Below are 17,647 nucleotides of genomic sequence, written 5' to 3' on the forward strand. Positions count from 1 at the left end.
ACAACAACTGATCCAAACGGATAACATTCGTTATTGTCCGTTTTTAATTTTTCACGGGAGAAGAACGGGAGGGGTCTAGACGGCCGTGTGGACGCAGCCTAAGGGAATAAAACATCCAGAAAAGCCATAAATCCTCTAACCTTCCTGAAATCCCGTTTTTCAAAGTCAGCTTCTCCAATCCTCTCGTACTCTAAGACGGCCGCGGCGTTCTTCAACTACAAGGTAAAAGAAAGTGTGAGCAGCGCAACAACAATAAGTGTGAGCCAAATCTACCACGCGCAGACCGCCTCCTACCCCCCCGCATGGCATCTCTTACCTCCTGCCGTGTCTGTTCATTATTCGGCTCCAGTTCCAATACCTTCTGAAAGCAGCGGGTAGCAGCCATGGCGTTTCCCAGAGTCAGGTGACACTTTCCCTCTCGCTGATGACCCTAGAAACGTATACACGTATGAGCCGCGATTCTGAAGCGGAGTCTGGAAAGATCAGGTTATGGTCTCCAGAATCCTAGTAGATCAGAGAGCAGAGTCAGGACTCACCTTCACAAAGGAGTCATCGAATCGCACGGCTTGTTGGGCATCTTCCAGAGCCTCCCGAAACTTCCCAAGCATCATCAACGTAGCTGCCCGGTTGCCATAGTAACTGGCATTTCTGCTTGAAGAGTCTAAAAAAGGAGAGAAAAAAAAATATTGGATTGGTTTTAACATAGAAAAAAAATGCAGATGACTGTCCATAGATGGCGCTGTTCTCACATCTGTAGAGAAAATACTTAATAAAAACCTAAAATAAAAATAAAATAAATTTTAATACCTTGCCTTCTGTCACCTATACAGCAGTGTTCCTCATCCTATGGTTCTCTGGTTGTTTTGAAACTACAACACCCAGCAAACACCTTGACAGCACCTACCCCATAGGGAAGAGTTTCCCAACCAGGGTGCCTCCAGCTGTTGCAAAACTACAACTCCCAGCATGCCCCAATTCAGTCTGTGGCTCAGCAGCCGCCCCAAATGGAAACTACAACTCCCAGCATGTTGGACTATACAGTAGTATATAGTATAGGTCAGTGTATCCCAACCAGGGGTGCCTCCAGCTGTTGCAAAACTACAACTCCCAGCATGTTGGACTATATAGTAGTATATAGTATAGGTCAGTGTTTACCAACCAGGGGTGCCTCCAACTGTTGCAAAACTACAACTCCCAGCATGTTGGACTATATAGTAGTATATAGTATAGGTCAGTGTTTACCAACCAGGGGTGCCTCCAACTGTTGCAAAACTACAACTCCCAGCATGTTGGACTATATAGTAGTATATAGTATAGGTCAGTGTATCCCAACCAGGGGTGCCTCCAGCTGTTGCAAAACTACAACTCCCAGAATATTGGACTATATAGTAGTATATAGTATAGGTCAGTGTTTCCCAACAAGGGGTGCCTCCAGCTGTTGTAAAACTACAACTCCCAGCATTCCCGGACAGCCGTTGGCTGTCCGGGCATGCTAGGAGTTGTAGTTTTGCAACAGCTTGAGGCACCCCTAGTTGTGAAACACTGGGTTAGATGGAGACAAAATCTGAAAGCGACCCCCTCCACAAGATCCAGGACAGTCAGCTGTCCCCTCGGCTGTTTTTAGAGATGATCCATATGGTGGGGGGGGAGCAGCTGGAAGCCATGACATGAGCTGACGTTACATACCAGCGTGAGCTCAGAGAGGTGGGTCAGGTCCACACAAGAATACATCTATCCGGCCCAGGCCCCAACTACGCAGGCAGGAGTGTGACGATCATTACAGAGTGGGGGGGGGGGGGGGGTTGGCACTCCAAAAAAAGCGTAAAGATCATCCGGGGGGGCCTCTCCAGAATACTGCCCCGTCTGGAACCCACTGTAATTTTCAAATTCCTTTATATTTTATTTTATATAGGACCCTTAGTTCCAGGACGCTGTACACTCGATAAGGGGTATAAAATGGGGCGGGGGGGATGGGAAACGACCTTTCTGCCGACTTAATTGAAAAATGCACCTACTATACTCTTCCTTATGTAGATTGATCCTGTGTGGTAGTTTCAGGACCCCCTGTAGTTATCTTGTCCCCTGTAGGTAGTTTTAGGCGCCCCCCCCATGTAGAAGTCTATATAGTTAGCTTGTCCCCTATAGGTAGTTTGAGGACCCCCACTGTATGGTAGATTTAGGACCCCCCCCTCGTAGTTATAGTCCCCCCCCCAGGTAGATTTAGGACCCCCTGTAGTTAGCTTGTCCCCTATAGGTAGTTTTAAGGACCCCCCTGTATGGTAGATTTAGGAGCCCCCTTGTAGTTATCTTACACGCCCAGGTAGTTTTAGGACTCCCCCTATAGGTAGGTCGGTTTAGGACCCCCTGTAGTTAGCTTGCCCCCTGCAGGTAGTTTTAGGACCCCCTCTGTAGTTAGCTTTCACCCTAGAGGTAGTTTTGGGAACTTACTGTAGTTAGCTTGCGCAGCTGTACAGGAGTTTTAGGACCCCCTCTGTAGATGGCTTGCTCCCTGTAGGTAGGTAGATTTAGGAGCCCCCTTGTAGTTATCTCCCCCCCCCCCTCCATAGGTAGATTTGGGATCTCTGTGTCATCAACGTTCTTTCCTGCAGCTACTTAAGACCGGGACCTTCTCTATCTTCGAGACGTGTACAATGACGTCACTCATTGTGCACTTGTTGTAGAAAGAGATGCTGGCGGCCTTTAGTATCCACATACACGGTCACTAGAGGCCGGTGCTCATACTAGGACACCTGTGGCACTCCAATTGGGAACGACTGTAGGGCCGTAAAAAAATAAAAATAAAATAAAGTTATGTTGCGGGGTGGAGGCTCCCCACCTGGACTATAACTACCAGCAACATAAAGGCTCAAGGGTGTGGAAATTATAAAAAAATAAAACTACTTGTCCAAGGGACTAAGACAGAACACAATCTACTTGTCCCTCATAACGATCCACTTGTCCTGACAAAATAATTTAAACTACAATAGTACGTTAATATGGTTTTAATTCGTTTTTGCACTTTAGTTTTTTCCTCCTCGTCCTATAACGGCCATTACTCTTATTTTTCCATCTACAGACTCACATGAGGCTTGTTTTATGTGCGACCAGTTATACTTTGTAAGGACACCTTTCATTTTTTCATAACTTCTGCTCGGAAACCAAAAATAAATTATTTGTGAGGTGAAATTAAAAGAATTTTTTTTCCTACCATTCACCTTGTGGTCAAACTTACATATTATTTTAATACTTTAAGTCAGCCTGATCGCACCAATACCAAATATTCATTATTTTTAACATATACGGTACATAAAAATTCATAGGGAAGTCGGTCCGGCCCTGCTTGCCCGATACAGGGAAAAATGTACCTGCCGGGCGCCCGGAACTACATGTCCCAGTGTCGGGTGATAGGATTTCCACATCCCTGCCCCTAGTAAGTAAATAATGTCCCAGATACATATGTGCCCCCAGTGGATAGGAAGGGTGGGCTCCCCCAGCAGGCAGACAAAGCCCCAGATGGACATGTCCCCCCCATTAGGTAGAGCTCCCCTATATGAAGACAGGCCCCCAGATAGATATGACCCCCATCAGGTAGGTACACAGGCCCCCAGATAGATATGACCCCCATCAGGTAGGTACACAGACCCCCAGATAGATATGACCCCCAACAGGTAGGTAGACAGGCCCCCAGATAGATATGACCCCCATCAGGTAGGTAGACAGGCCCCCAGATAGATATGACCCCCATCAGGTAGGTAGACAGGCCCCCATATAGATATGACCCCCATCAGGTAGGCAGACAGGCCCCCAGATAGATATGACCCCCCATCAGGTAGGTAGAGAGGCCCCCAGATAGGTACACAGGCCCCCAGATAGATATGACCCCCATCAGATAGGGCTCCCCAGTAGGTACACAGACCCCCAGATAGATATGACCCCCATCAGGTAGGTAGACAGGCCCCCAGATAGATATGACCCCCATCAGGTAGGTACACAGACCCCCAGATAGATATGACCCCCATCAGGTAGGTACACAGGCCCCCAGATAGATATGACCCCCATCAGGTAGGTACACAGGCCCCCAGATAGATATGACCCCCATCAGGTAGGTACACAGACCCCCAGATAGATATGACCCCCATCAGGTAGGTACACAGACCCCCAGATAGATATGACCCCATCAGGTAGGTACACAGGCCCCCAGATAGATATTACCCCCATCAGGTAGGGCTCCCCAGTAGGTAGACAGGCCCCCAGATAGATATTACCCCCGGCAGGTAGGGCTCCTATTTAAACAATTATGCCCCCTAAGAAGATAGGTTACCCCTGGTGATAAGCAGGTCCTCCCTTATTGAGTCATTAGAGGTATCTCACAGCTACAGTACTTACATCTCCCTGCTGCAGCCTATAACCAGCCTTACTTGCGGGGACGCACACGATAGGTGACCTTATCACACGCACCGTGCAGGTTGTCAGTGTCCCGACGTCACCAATCGAGCGCACCCCTCCAGGAAGGTGCCGCTGTGTGTGAAGTCTTCCAGCATGTAGCACTGCTTATCCAAAGGGCTAAATGCCTGAAGAAATCACCTGCCCGGCGCTGCATGTTCCGGGCATCGGGCAAAACAAATTCCACATCCCTGCATAAAGGCTGCGTTAGGAAATCATTTCAGGGACAGAATTACAATCACTATGACTGCAAACTCACGCATGCCACATCAGCGAAAACAGGTAAGCACAAGTCATGCACAAGAACCTCAACATTTTTCTACATTTAATAGCCTGTGTTGCACTATATATGCAAAAAAAAAATAAAAAAAAAAGTGGAGCGCTTCTTTAAAATGTATTTGTGGCAGATATTTGGGGAGCAGAACTTACCGATGGCCTTTGTATAGTAGTTGTACGCTTCGTTGTAGTCCTTCTGTGCGTAGAATGAATTCCCCTTCTCTTTATACGCCTCCGCCTCCCTATAAGAGAGAAAACACCTATTACATCTACTAACACGTGTGCTATATAGGGTATGGGACTTTATCTGACTACTTTATTCATGACGTAGCTCCTCTATACCAGTGTTTCCCAACCAGGGTGCCTCCAGCTGTTGCAAAACTACAACTCCCAGCATGCCTCATACAGCCAAAGGCCTGTCTGCCTCCTCCAGAGAATCCACACTGTCCCTGAAAGGTAAATCAAGGCTTTCCTGACATCTCAGCCCGCTGTATCCACATTACACCAACAGTGGTCTCCAAACTATGGTCCCCCTGATGCTACAAAACTACAACTCCCAGCATGCCCGGACAGCCAAAGGCCTGTCTGCCTCCTCCAGAGGATCCACACTGTCCCTGAAAGGTAAATCAAGGCTTTCCTATCATCTCAGCCCACTGTATTCACATTACACTAACAGTGGTCTCCCCTCCCTGATGATGCAAATCTACAACTCCCAGCATGCCCGGACAGCCAAAGGCTGTCCGGGCATGCTGGGAGTCGTAGTTTTGCAACAGCTGGAGGCACCCTGGTAGGGAAACACTGGTATAGAGTAGTTACTCATGGATATAAAAAAAAGTCACATACTCTATACCAGTGTTTCTCAACCAGGGTGCCTCCAGTTGTTGAAAAACTACAACTCCCAGCATGCTGGGATTCCTCATATAACTCCTGGAATTAATTAAGCAGTGGAGCCGTTTCCCCCCCCCTCTCTAATTTTCCATCTATATTTTATAGGGATCGACCGATATTGATTTTTCAGGGCCGATACCTATAATATGTGAACTTTGAGGCCGATTGATAACATCGGCCAAACTGATAATCGGTCGATCCCTAATATTTTTTAATAATCCTGAAATTGCAGTTTCCCTTCTGGCCACTAGGCCTAGTATTGAGCAGAGACTTCCTGTTCTGTATAGATGACTGCAGTCTCCTCCTTATCACAGACAGGATTACAGGTGAAAACAGTGTCTAGATAACAGCTGCTGCTCACAGATCAGCCTCCCCTTCCCTGTAGAATCACCTCAGCAAAGGTCACAGAGCATGTCCAGACACTTTCCCTTTTCATATCAATGGGACAGCTCCTGTGTATTGTCGCCTACGTCCTGCTGTAAAGCATCTCTCTAAAAGCCGGTGAAGGGACTCAAGTCGCAGGAGGTGGCAGGAAAAGCGAAAACACAATTCATTCATCCAAAAAAGAAAATACTGAACGCAGCACAAAATGTGATCCCTCCCCCCTCCCCCCCAGCTATAAATAAGAACGGGTTATGTTAATTTAAGAAAACAAACAAACGTAGTGGCGCGTTCGTAGCGCTGGAATAATTTCTTTGTACGATCGTATAATCTTATCCTACGTCGTATCCGAGGACACTGTCGTGAACGCTCAGCGTGGGAAGATGCTACATAAACCCGTAACACTGCGACGGAGCTGAAAATAACAGGATAAACAGTAGCGTCGTACAGTCACTTTGTGCAGCGAACCCGACGCCACCCGGCACATTAACCCCTTAAACAACCCATAGGGTACATGTATGTCATGGGACCACTAGGGGACTTTGAGCGTGCTTCACTCATGGTGAGTAATGGCTGTCATCAGTAGCTGGGGCTCACATCAGCCGGACCCCCCGAGCGATCAAAACTTTTGACGCGTCTCTAGGACAGGGTTTCCCATCCAGGGTGCCTCCAGGTTTTGCAAAACTACATCTCCCAGCATGACCAGACAGCCAAAGGCTGTGCTGATAACACTGATCAATGCTGTTCTATGGCAGGCTGTAGTAATGGAGCACTGATAATACTGATCAATGCTGTTCTATGGCAGACTGTAGTAATGGAGCGCTGATAATACTGATCAATGCTGTTTTATGGCAGACTGTAGTAATGGAGCACTGATAATACTGATCAATGCTGTTCTATGGCAGGCTGTAGTAATGGAACGCTGATCACACTGATCAATACTGTTCTATGGCAGGCTGTAGTAATGGCACGCTGATCACACTGATCAATACTGTTCTATGGCAGGCTGTGGTAATGGAACGCTGATAACACTGATCAATACTGTTCTATGGCAGGCTGTAGTAATGGAACGCTGATAACACTGATCAATACTGTTCTATGGCAGGCTGTAGTAATGGAGCGCTGATAATACTGATCAATGCTGTTCTATGGCAGGCTGTAGTAATGGAACGCTGATAACACTGATCAATACTGTTCTATGGCAGGCTGTAGTAATGGAGCACTGATAACACTGATCAATGCTGTTCTATGACAGGCTGTAGTAATGGAGCACTGATAACACTGATCAATGCTGTGCTATGGCAGGCTGTAGTAATGGAGCACTGATAACACTGATCAATACTGTTCTATGGCAGGCTGTAGTAATGGAGCGCTGATAATACTGATCAATGCTGTTCTATGACAGGCTGTAGTAATGGAGCACTGATAACACTGATCAATGCTGTTCTATGGCAGGCTGTAGTAATGGAGCGCTGATAACACTGATCAATACTGTTCTATGGCAGGCTGTAGTAATGGAGTGCTGATAACACTGATCAATACTGTTCTATGGCAGGCTGTACTAATCTAAGCCGTCTGTGTAAACGTCCGAACTATTAAAATATAAACGATAGTAAACCGCACGGTGAAAATAAAGTCCACAATTGCTGATTTTTGGTGACTTCCTATACCAGAAAAAAAATGAATAAGAAGCGAGGAAAAAGTCCCATCACAACAAAAATGGTCCTGATAAAAACTACAAATCACTGCGCAAAAAAATGACCTCTATACAGACGCATATACGGAAATTAAGTGTTATAGGGGTCAAAAGAAAAAGAAGGAAAACAAAACCTATATAAATTAGATCGTTGTAATTGTATGGATCTACAAAAGATACCGTCACTTTAAAGGGGTACTCCGCTGCTAGACATCAAAAGGATAGGGGGATAAGATGTCTGATGGCGGGGGTCCGCCACGATCTCCCGCAGCACACGGTGTTCTAAACAAACGCCGGGTTCCTGAGTCAGTGGGCGTGCTGTCACGACCACGCCCCCTCGTGATGTCACGACACCTCCTCCATTCATGTCTACCACGCCCCCTCCCACAGACAAATGGAGGGGGCGTGGCCGTGACATCACCATCAAGGCTCCTAGCGTGCGGAACAAAATGCCCAGAATGCTGGAGCACCAGAGTACCCCTTTAAAGGGGTACTCCACTGCCCCAGCATCCGGAACGTTTAGTTCAGAACACTGGGTGTGGGGGTCGTGACGTCACCCCCCCTCAATGCAATTCTATGGGAGGGGGCGTGACGGATGTCACGCCCCCTCCCATAGACTTGCATTGAGGGGGTTTGACGTCACGAGGGGCGTGGCCGTGACATCAAGACCCACACCCCTCAATGCAAGTCTGTCAAACCCCCTCCCATAGACTTGCATTGAGGGGACGTGGTACCCGCAGCCTGTACCCAGCATTCGGAACTAAATGTTCCGGACACTGGGGCAGTGGAGTACCCCTTTAATAGTAAAGTGTACTGTGTAAAAACTAACTCCCCCCCCCCCCCCCAATTAAATTTTTCCCCACTAATTTTTTTTATTTCGCTGTAGATTTAATGATAAAATGAGTGATGTCATTACAAATAGAGATGAGCGAACTTACAGTAAATTTGATTCGTCACAAACTTCTCGGCTCGGCAGTTGATGATTTGCATTTGCTCAGATTCCACAGAAAAGCAGGATTTCGGTGGCTCAGGCCCCAATTCGCCCATACCCCTTCTCTATTAAAGGGGTACTCCGGTGGGAAACTTTTTTTTAAATCAACTGATGCCAGAAAGTTAAACAGATTTGTAAATTACTTCTATTAAAAAAAATCTTAATCCTTCCAGTACTTATTAGCTGCTGAATACTACAGAGGAAATTCTTTTCTTTTTGGAACACAGAGCTCTCTGCTGACATCACAAGCACAGTGCTCTCTGCTGACATCTCTGTCCATTTTAGGAACTGTCCAGAGCAGCATATGTTTTCTATGGGGATTTTCTCCTACTCTGGACAGTTCTTAAAGGAGATATCCAGCAGTGAACAACTTATCCCCTATCCTAAAGATAGGGGATAAGTTGCAGATCGCGGGGGGTCTGACCGTTGGGGCCCCCTGCGATCTCCTGTACGGGGCCCCGACAGCCCGCACGAAGGGGGGGGGGGGGGGGGTGTCGACCACCGCACGAATCGGCGGCCGACACGCCCCCCTCAATATAACTTTATGGCAGAGCAGGAGCGCTGCCTTCGGCAATCTCCGGCTCTGCCATAGAGATGTATTGAGGGGGGAGTGTCGGCCGCCGCTTCGTGTGGTGGTTGACACCTGGTATCTGGCTGGAGAGCCTGGCCCCCGTACAGAGAGATCGCGGGGAGCCCCAGTGGTCGGACACCCCGCAATCTCAAACTTATCCCCTATCCTTAGGATAGGGGATAAGTTTTTCACCACTGGACAACCCCTTTAAAATGGACAGAGATGTCAGCAGAGAGCACTGTGCTCATGATGTCAGCAGAGAGCTCTGTGTTCCAAGAAGAAAAGAATTTCCTCTGTAGTATTCAGCAGCTAATAAGTACTGGAAGGATTAAGATTTTTTAATAGAAGTAATTTACAAATCTGTTTAACTTTCTGGCACCAGTTGATTGAAAAAAAAAAAAGTTTTCCACCGGAGTACCCCTTTAAGAAGATTTGACTAGTTCTGTACTCGCTTATCTCTGATCATGAGGGAGAGCAGGCGGATCAGGATTTTGGTGTTGAGCAGAGTGAGAGCAGCCGATTCCCATCTAACTGTGGAGAACACATGTACACTCGGCTGAGACAAGCGTGCATGGGGCGGCTGGGAGAGATTGCTGTCACTATGACATATTTAAAGGGGTTCTAGACTTGTAATGGAGCCGTACAAACCCCACACATTTCGGAGTCCCATTCTTATTCCTGTGCACATGGGCAGAACCCGCGTCCGGCCCTGAAGTTCCAATTGACTTCAATGACTTAAATTATGAAGATGCGCGGAAGAGAAGCGACACGTCTTCTATTCTGCGCGGTCCCCTCCTCCTATTAAAGGGATACTCCACTGCTCCAGTGTTTGTAACATTTTGTTCAGGGGCTGCAGAGGTTGTGACGCCACAGTGTAACATGATAATGTAATGTAGCGATCAGTAACATAACGATCAGCAGAGTAACGTAACGATCCGCAATCCAACAATCAGTAATTAACATAATGCAACAAAATGATCAGTAATGTAACATAATGATCAGTAATGTAACAGAATGATCAGTAATGTAACAGAATGATCAGCAGTGTAACATCATAATGATCAGTGTACTGTAACGACCAGCGCCGTCCTGTAATAATAATAATAACCGCCAGCCCCGTCCTATAATAATAATAATAATAATAATAATAATCCCTGCCGGCCCCGTCCTGTAATAATAATAATAATAATAATAATAATAATAATAATAACCGCCGGCCCCGTCCTGTAATAATAATAATAATAATAATCACCGCCGGCCCCGTCCTGTAATAATAATAATAATAATAACCGCCGGCCCCGTCCTGTAATAATAATAATAATAATAATAATAATAATAATAATAATAATAATCCCCTCCGGCCCCGTCCTGTAATAATAATAATAATAATAATAATAATAATAATAATAATCACCGCCGGCCCCGTCCTGTAATAATAATAATAATAATAATCACCGCCGGCCCCGTCCTGTAATAATAATAATAATAATAACCGCCGGCCCCGTCCTGTAATAATAATAATAATAATCACCGCCGGCCCCGTCCTGTAATAATAATAATAATAATAATAATAATAATAATAATAATAATAATAATAATCCCCGCCGGCCCCGTCCTGTAATAATAATAATAATCCCTGCCGGCCCCGTCCTGTAATAATAATAATAATAATCCCTGCCGGCCCCATCCTGTAATAATAATAATAATAATAATAATCACCGCCGGCCCCGTCCTGTAATAATAATAATAATAATAATAATAATAATAACCGCCGGCCCCGTCCTGTAATAATAATAATAATAATAATAATAATAATAATAATAATCACCGCCGGCCCCATCCTGTAATAATAATAATAATAATAATAATAATAATAATCACCGCCAGCCCCGTCCTGTAATAATAATAATAATAATAATAATAATCCCCGCCGGCCCCGTCCTGTAATAATAATAATAATAATCCCCGCCGGCCCCGTCCTGTAATAATAATAATAATAATGATAATCACCGCCGGCCCCGTCCTGTAATAATAATAATAATAATCACCGCCGGCCCCGTCCTGTAATAATAATAATAATCCCCGCCGGCCCCGTCCTGTAATAATAATAATAATAATAATAATAATAATCACCGCCGGCCCCGTCCTGTAATAATAATAATAATAATAATAATCCCAGCCGGCCCCGTCCTGTAATAATAATAATAATAATAATAATCCCCGCCGGCCCCGTCCTGTAATAATAATAATAATCCCCGCCGGCCCCGTCCTGTAATAATAATAATAATAATAATCACCGCCGGCCCCCGGCCTGTAATAATAATAATAATAATCACCGCCGGCCCCGTCCTGTAATAATAATAATAATAATAATAATAATAACCGCCGGCCCCCGTCCTGTAATAATAATAATAATAATCACCGCCAGCCCCGTCCTGTAATAATAATAATAATAATCCCCGCCGGCCCCGTCCTGTAATAATAATAATAATAATAATAATAATAATAATCCCCGCCGGCCCCGTCCTGTAATAATAATAATTATAATAATAATAATCCCCGCCGGCCCCGTCCTGTAATAATAATAATCACCGCCGGCCCCGTCCTGTAATAATAATAATAATAATCCCCGCCGGCCCCGTCCTGTAATAATAATAATAATAATAATAATAATAATCCCCGCCGGCCCCGTCCTGTAATAATAATAATCACCGCCGGCCCCGTCCTGTAATAATAATAATAATAATAATAATAATAATAATAATAATAATCACCGCCGGCCCCGTCCTGTAATAATAATAATTATAATAATAATCACCGCCGGCCCCGTCCTGTAATAATAATAATAATAATAATAATAATAATCACCGCCGGCCCCGTCCTGTAATAATAATAATCACCGCCGGCCCCGTCCTGTAATAATAATAATAATAATAATAATCCCCGCCGGCCCCGTCCTGTAATAATAATAATAATAATAATAATAATAATCACCGCCGTCCCCGTCCTGTAATAATAATAATAATAATAATAATCACCGCCGTCCCCGTCATGTAATAATAATAATAATAATAATAATCACCGCCGGCCCCGTCCTGTAATAATAATAATAATAATAATAATAATCACCGCCGGCCCCGTCCTGTAATAATAATAATAATAATAATAATAATAATAATCACCGCCGGCCCCGTCCTGTAATAATAATAATAATAATAATAATCACCGCCGTCCCCGTCATGTAATAATAATAATAATAATAATAATCACCGCCGGCCCCGTCCTGTAATAATAATAATAATAATAATAATAATCACCGCCGGCCCCGTCCTGTAATAATAATAATAATAATAATAATAATAATAATCACCGCCGGCCCCGTCCTGTAATAATAATAATAATAATAACCGCCGGCCCCGTCCTGTAATAATAATAATAATAATAATAATAATAATAATAATCACCGCCGGCCCCGTCCTGTAATAATAATAATAATAATAATAATAATAATAATAATAATCCCCTCCCTGTAATAATAATAATAATAATCCCCGCCGGCCCCATCCTGTAATAATAATAATAATAATAATAATAATAATAATAATCCGCCGGCCCCGTCCTGTAATAATAATAATAATAATAATCCCCGCCGGCCCAGTCCTGTAATAATAATAATAATAATAATCCCCGCCGGCCCAGTCCTGTAATAATAATAATTATAATAATAATAATCACCGCCGGCCCCGTCCTGTAATAATAATAATTATAATAATAATCACCGCCGGCCCCGTCCTGTAATAATAATAATCACCGCCGGCCCCGTCCTGTAATAATAATAATCACCGCCGGCCCCGTCCTGTAATAATAATAATAATAATCCCCGCCGGCCCCGTCCTGTAATAATAATAATCACCGCCGGCCCCGTCCTGTAATAATAATAATAACCGCCGGCCCCGTCCTGTAATAATAATAATAATCCCCTCCCTGTAATAATAATAATAATAATCCCCGCCGGCCCCATCCTGTAATAATAATAATAATAATAATCCGCCGGCCCCGTCCTGTAATAATAATAATAATAATAATAATAATCACCGTCGGCCCCGTCCTGTAATAATAATAATAATAATAATAATAATAATAATAATAATAATAACCGCCGACCCCCGTCCTGTAATAATAATAATAATAATAATCACCGCCGGCCCCGTCCTGTAATAATAATAAATAATAATAATAATAATAACCGCCGGCCCCCGTCCTGTAATAATAATAATAATCACCGCCGGCCCCGTCCTGTAATAATAATAATAATAACCGCCGGCCCCCGTTCTGTAATAATAATAATAATCACCGCCAGCCCCGTCCTGTAATAATAATAATCCCCGCCGGCCCCGTCCTGTAATAATAATAATAATAATAATAATAATCACCGCCGGCCCCGTCCTGTAATAATAATAATAATAACAATCCCCGCCCTGTAATAATAATAATAATAATCCCCGCCGGCCCCGTCCTGTAATAATAATAATAATAATAATAATAATAATAATCCCCGCCGGCCCCGTCCTGTAATAATAATAATAATAATAATAATAATAATAATCCCCGCCGGCCCCGTCCTGTAATAATAATAATAATAATAATAATAATAATAATCCCCGCCGGCCCCGTCCTGTAATAATAATAATAATAATAATAATAATAATAACCGCCGGCCCCGTCCAGTAATAATAATAATAATAATAAATAATAATAATCACCGCCGGCCCCATCCTGTAATAATAATAATAATAAATAATAATAATCACCGCCGGCCCCGTCCTGTAATAATAATAATAATAATAAATAATAATAACCGCCGGCCCCGTCCTGTAATAATAATAATAATAATAATAATAATAATAACCGCCGGCCCCGTCCTGTAATAATAATAATAATAATCCCCGCCGGCCCCGTCCTGTAATAATAATAATAATAATAATAATAATAATCACCGCCGGCCCCGTCCTGTAATAATAATAATAATAATAATAATAATAATAACCGCCGGCCCCGTCCTGTAATAATAATAATAATAATCCCCGCCCTGTAATAATAATAATAATAATCCCCGCCGGCCCCGTCCTGTAATAATAATAATAATAATAATAATAATAATAATAATAATCCCCGCCGGCCCCGTCCTGTAATATTAATAATAATAATAATAATAATAATAATAATAATAATAATCACCGCCGGCCCCGTCCAGTAATAATAATAATAATAATAATAATAATAACCGCCGGCCCCGTCCTGTAATAATAATAATAATAATAATCACCGCCGGCCCCGTCCTGTAATAATAATAATAATAATAAATAATAATAACCGCCGGCCCCGTCCTGTAATAATAATAATAATAATAATAATAATAATAATAATAACCGCCGGCCCTGTCCTGTAATAATAATAATAATCCCCGCCGGCCCCGTCCTGTAATAATAATAATAATAATAATAATAATAATAATAATAATCCCCGCCGGCCCCGTGCTGTAATAATAATAATAATAATAATAATAATAATAATCACCGCCGGCCCCGTCCAGTAATAAATAATAATAATAATAATAATCACCGCCGGCCCCGTCCAATAATAAATAATAATAATAATAATAATCACCGCCGGCCCCGTCCTGTAATAATAATAATAATAATAATAATAATCACCGCCGTCCCCGTCCTGTAATAATAATAATAATAATAATAATCACCGCCGTCCCCGTCATGTAATAATAATAATAATAATAATAATAATAATAATAATCACCGCCGGCCCCGTCCTGTAATAATAATAATAATAATAATAATAATAATAATAATAATAATCACCGCCGGCCCCGTCCTGTAATAATAATAATAATAATAATAATAATAATAATAATAACCGCCGGCCCCGTCCTGTAATAATAATAATAATAATAATAATAATAATCACCGCCGGCCCCGTCCTGTAATAATAATAATAATAATAATAATAATAATAATCCCCTCCCTGTAATAATAATAATAATAATCCCCGCCGGCCCCATCCTGTAATAATAATAATAATAATAATAATAATAATAATCCGCCGGCCCCGTCCTGTAATAATAATAATAATAATAATCCCCGCCGGCCCAGTCCTGTAATAATAATAATAATAATAGTCCCCGCCGGCCCAGTCCTGTAATAATAATAATTATAATAATAATAATCACCGCCGGCCCCGTCCTGTAATAATAATAATTATAATAATAATCACCGCCGGCCCCGTCCTGTAATAATAATAATCACCGCCGGCCCCGTCCTGTAATAATAATAATCACCGCCGGCCCCGTCCTGTAATAATAATAATAATAATCCCCGCCGGCCCCGTCCTGTAATAATAATAATCACCGCCGGCCCCGTCCTGTAATAATAATAATAACCGCCGGCCCCGTCCTGTAATAATAATAATAATCCCCTCCCTGTAATAATAATAATAATAATCCCCGCCGGCCCCATCCTGTAATAATAATAATAATAATAATCCGCCGGCCCCGTCCTGTAATAATAATAATAATAATAATAATAATCACCGTCGGCCCCGTCCTGTAATAATAATAATAATAATAATAATAATAATAATAATAATAATAATAACCGCCGACCCCCGTCCTGTAATAATAATAATAATAATAATCACCGCCGGCCCCGTCCTGTAATAATAATAATAATAATAATAATAATAATAACCGCCGGCCCCCGTCCTGTAATAATAATAATAATCACCGCCGGCCCCGTCCTGTAATAATAATAATAATAACCGCCGGCCCCCGTTCTGTAATAATAATAATAATCACCGCCAGCCCCGTCCTGTAATAATAATAATCCCCGCCGGCCCCGTCCTGTAATAATAATAATAATAATAATAATAATCACCGCCGGCCCCGTCCTGTAATAATAATAATAATAATAATCCCCGCCCTGTAATAATAATAATAATAATCCCCGCCGGCCCCGTCCTGTAATAATAATAATAATAATAATAATAATAATAATAATAATCCCCGCCGGCCCCGTCCTGTAATAATAATAATAATAATAATAATAATAATAACCGCCGGCCCCGTCCAGTAATAATAATAATAATAATAAATAATAATAATCACCGCCGGCCCCATCCTGTAATAATAATAATAATAAATAATAATAATCACCGCCGGCCCCGTCCTGTAATAATAATAATAATAATAAATAATAATAACCGCCGGCCCCGTCCTGTAATAATAATAATAATAATAATAATAATAATAACCGCCGGCCCCGTCCTGTAATAATAATAATAATAATAATCCCCGCCGGCCCCGTCCTGTAATAATAATAATAATAATAATAATAATAATCACCGCCGGCCCCGTCCTGTAATAATAATAATAATAATAATAATAATAATAACCGCCGGCCCCGTCCTGTAATAATAATAATAATAATCCCCGCCCTGTAATAATAATAATAATAATCCCCGCCGGCCCCGTCCTGTAATAATAATAATAATAATAATAATAATAATAATAATAATAATCCCCGCCGGCCCCGTCCTGTAATATTAATAATAATAATAATAATAATAATAATAATAATAATCACCGCCGGCCCCGTCCAGTAATAATAATAATAATAATAATAATAATAATAATAATAACCGCCGGCCCCGTCCAGTAATAATAATAATAATAATAATAATAATAATAATAACCGCCGGCCCCGTCCTGTAATAATAATAATAATAATAATCACCGCCGGCCCCGTCCTGTAATAATAATAATAATAATAATAATAAATAATAATAACCGCCGGCCCCGTCCTGTAATAATAATAATAATAATAATAATAATAATAATAATAACCGCCGGCCCTGTCCTGTAATAATAATAATAATCCCCGCCGGCCCCGTCCTGTAATAATAATAATAATAATAATAATAATAATAATCCCCGCCGGCCCCGTGCTGTAATAATAATAATAATAATAATAATAATCACCGCCGGCCCCGTCCAGTAATAAATAATAATAATAATAATAATAATCACCGCCGGCCCCGTCCAATAATAAATAATAATAATAATAATAATCACCGCCGGCCCCGTCCTGTAATAATAATAATAATAATAATAATAATCACCGCCGGCCCCGTCCTGTAATAATAATAATAAATAATAATAACCGCCGGCCCCGTCCTGTAATAATAATAATAATAATAATAATAATAACCGCCGGCCCCGTCCTGTAATAATAATAATAATAATAATCACCGCCGGCCCCGTCCAGTAATAATAATAATAATAATAATAATAATAATAATAATAATCACCGCCGGCCCCGTCCAGTAATAA

At 41.9% G+C, this 17,647-nt stretch overlaps 1 protein-coding gene across 2 annotated transcripts in view; it reads right to left on the reverse strand.

Annotated features, from left to right (window-relative positions):
• Nucleotides 1-17,647, reverse strand: part of DNAJC7 (DnaJ heat shock protein family (Hsp40) member C7) — a 58,877-nt gene that overhangs the window by 35,703 nt on the left and 5,527 nt on the right. For both annotated transcript variants that reach the window (XM_056547847.1, XM_056547846.1), the window contains exons 2-5: nt 4,873-4,961; nt 537-661; nt 317-430; nt 141-215 (exon numbers count right to left, since the gene is read on the reverse strand). In XM_056547847.1, coding sequence (XP_056403822.1) covers nt 141-215; nt 317-430; nt 537-661; nt 4,873-4,961 — 403 coding nt within the window. The remainder of the gene's footprint in view (nt 1-140; nt 216-316; nt 431-536; nt 662-4,872; nt 4,962-17,647) is intronic.

This window comes from Hyla sarda, chromosome 12 (assembly GCF_029499605.1).
Source record: "Hyla sarda isolate aHylSar1 chromosome 12, aHylSar1.hap1, whole genome shotgun sequence".
In the NCBI taxonomy this organism is placed as follows: domain Eukaryota; kingdom Metazoa; phylum Chordata; class Amphibia; order Anura; family Hylidae; genus Hyla; species Hyla sarda.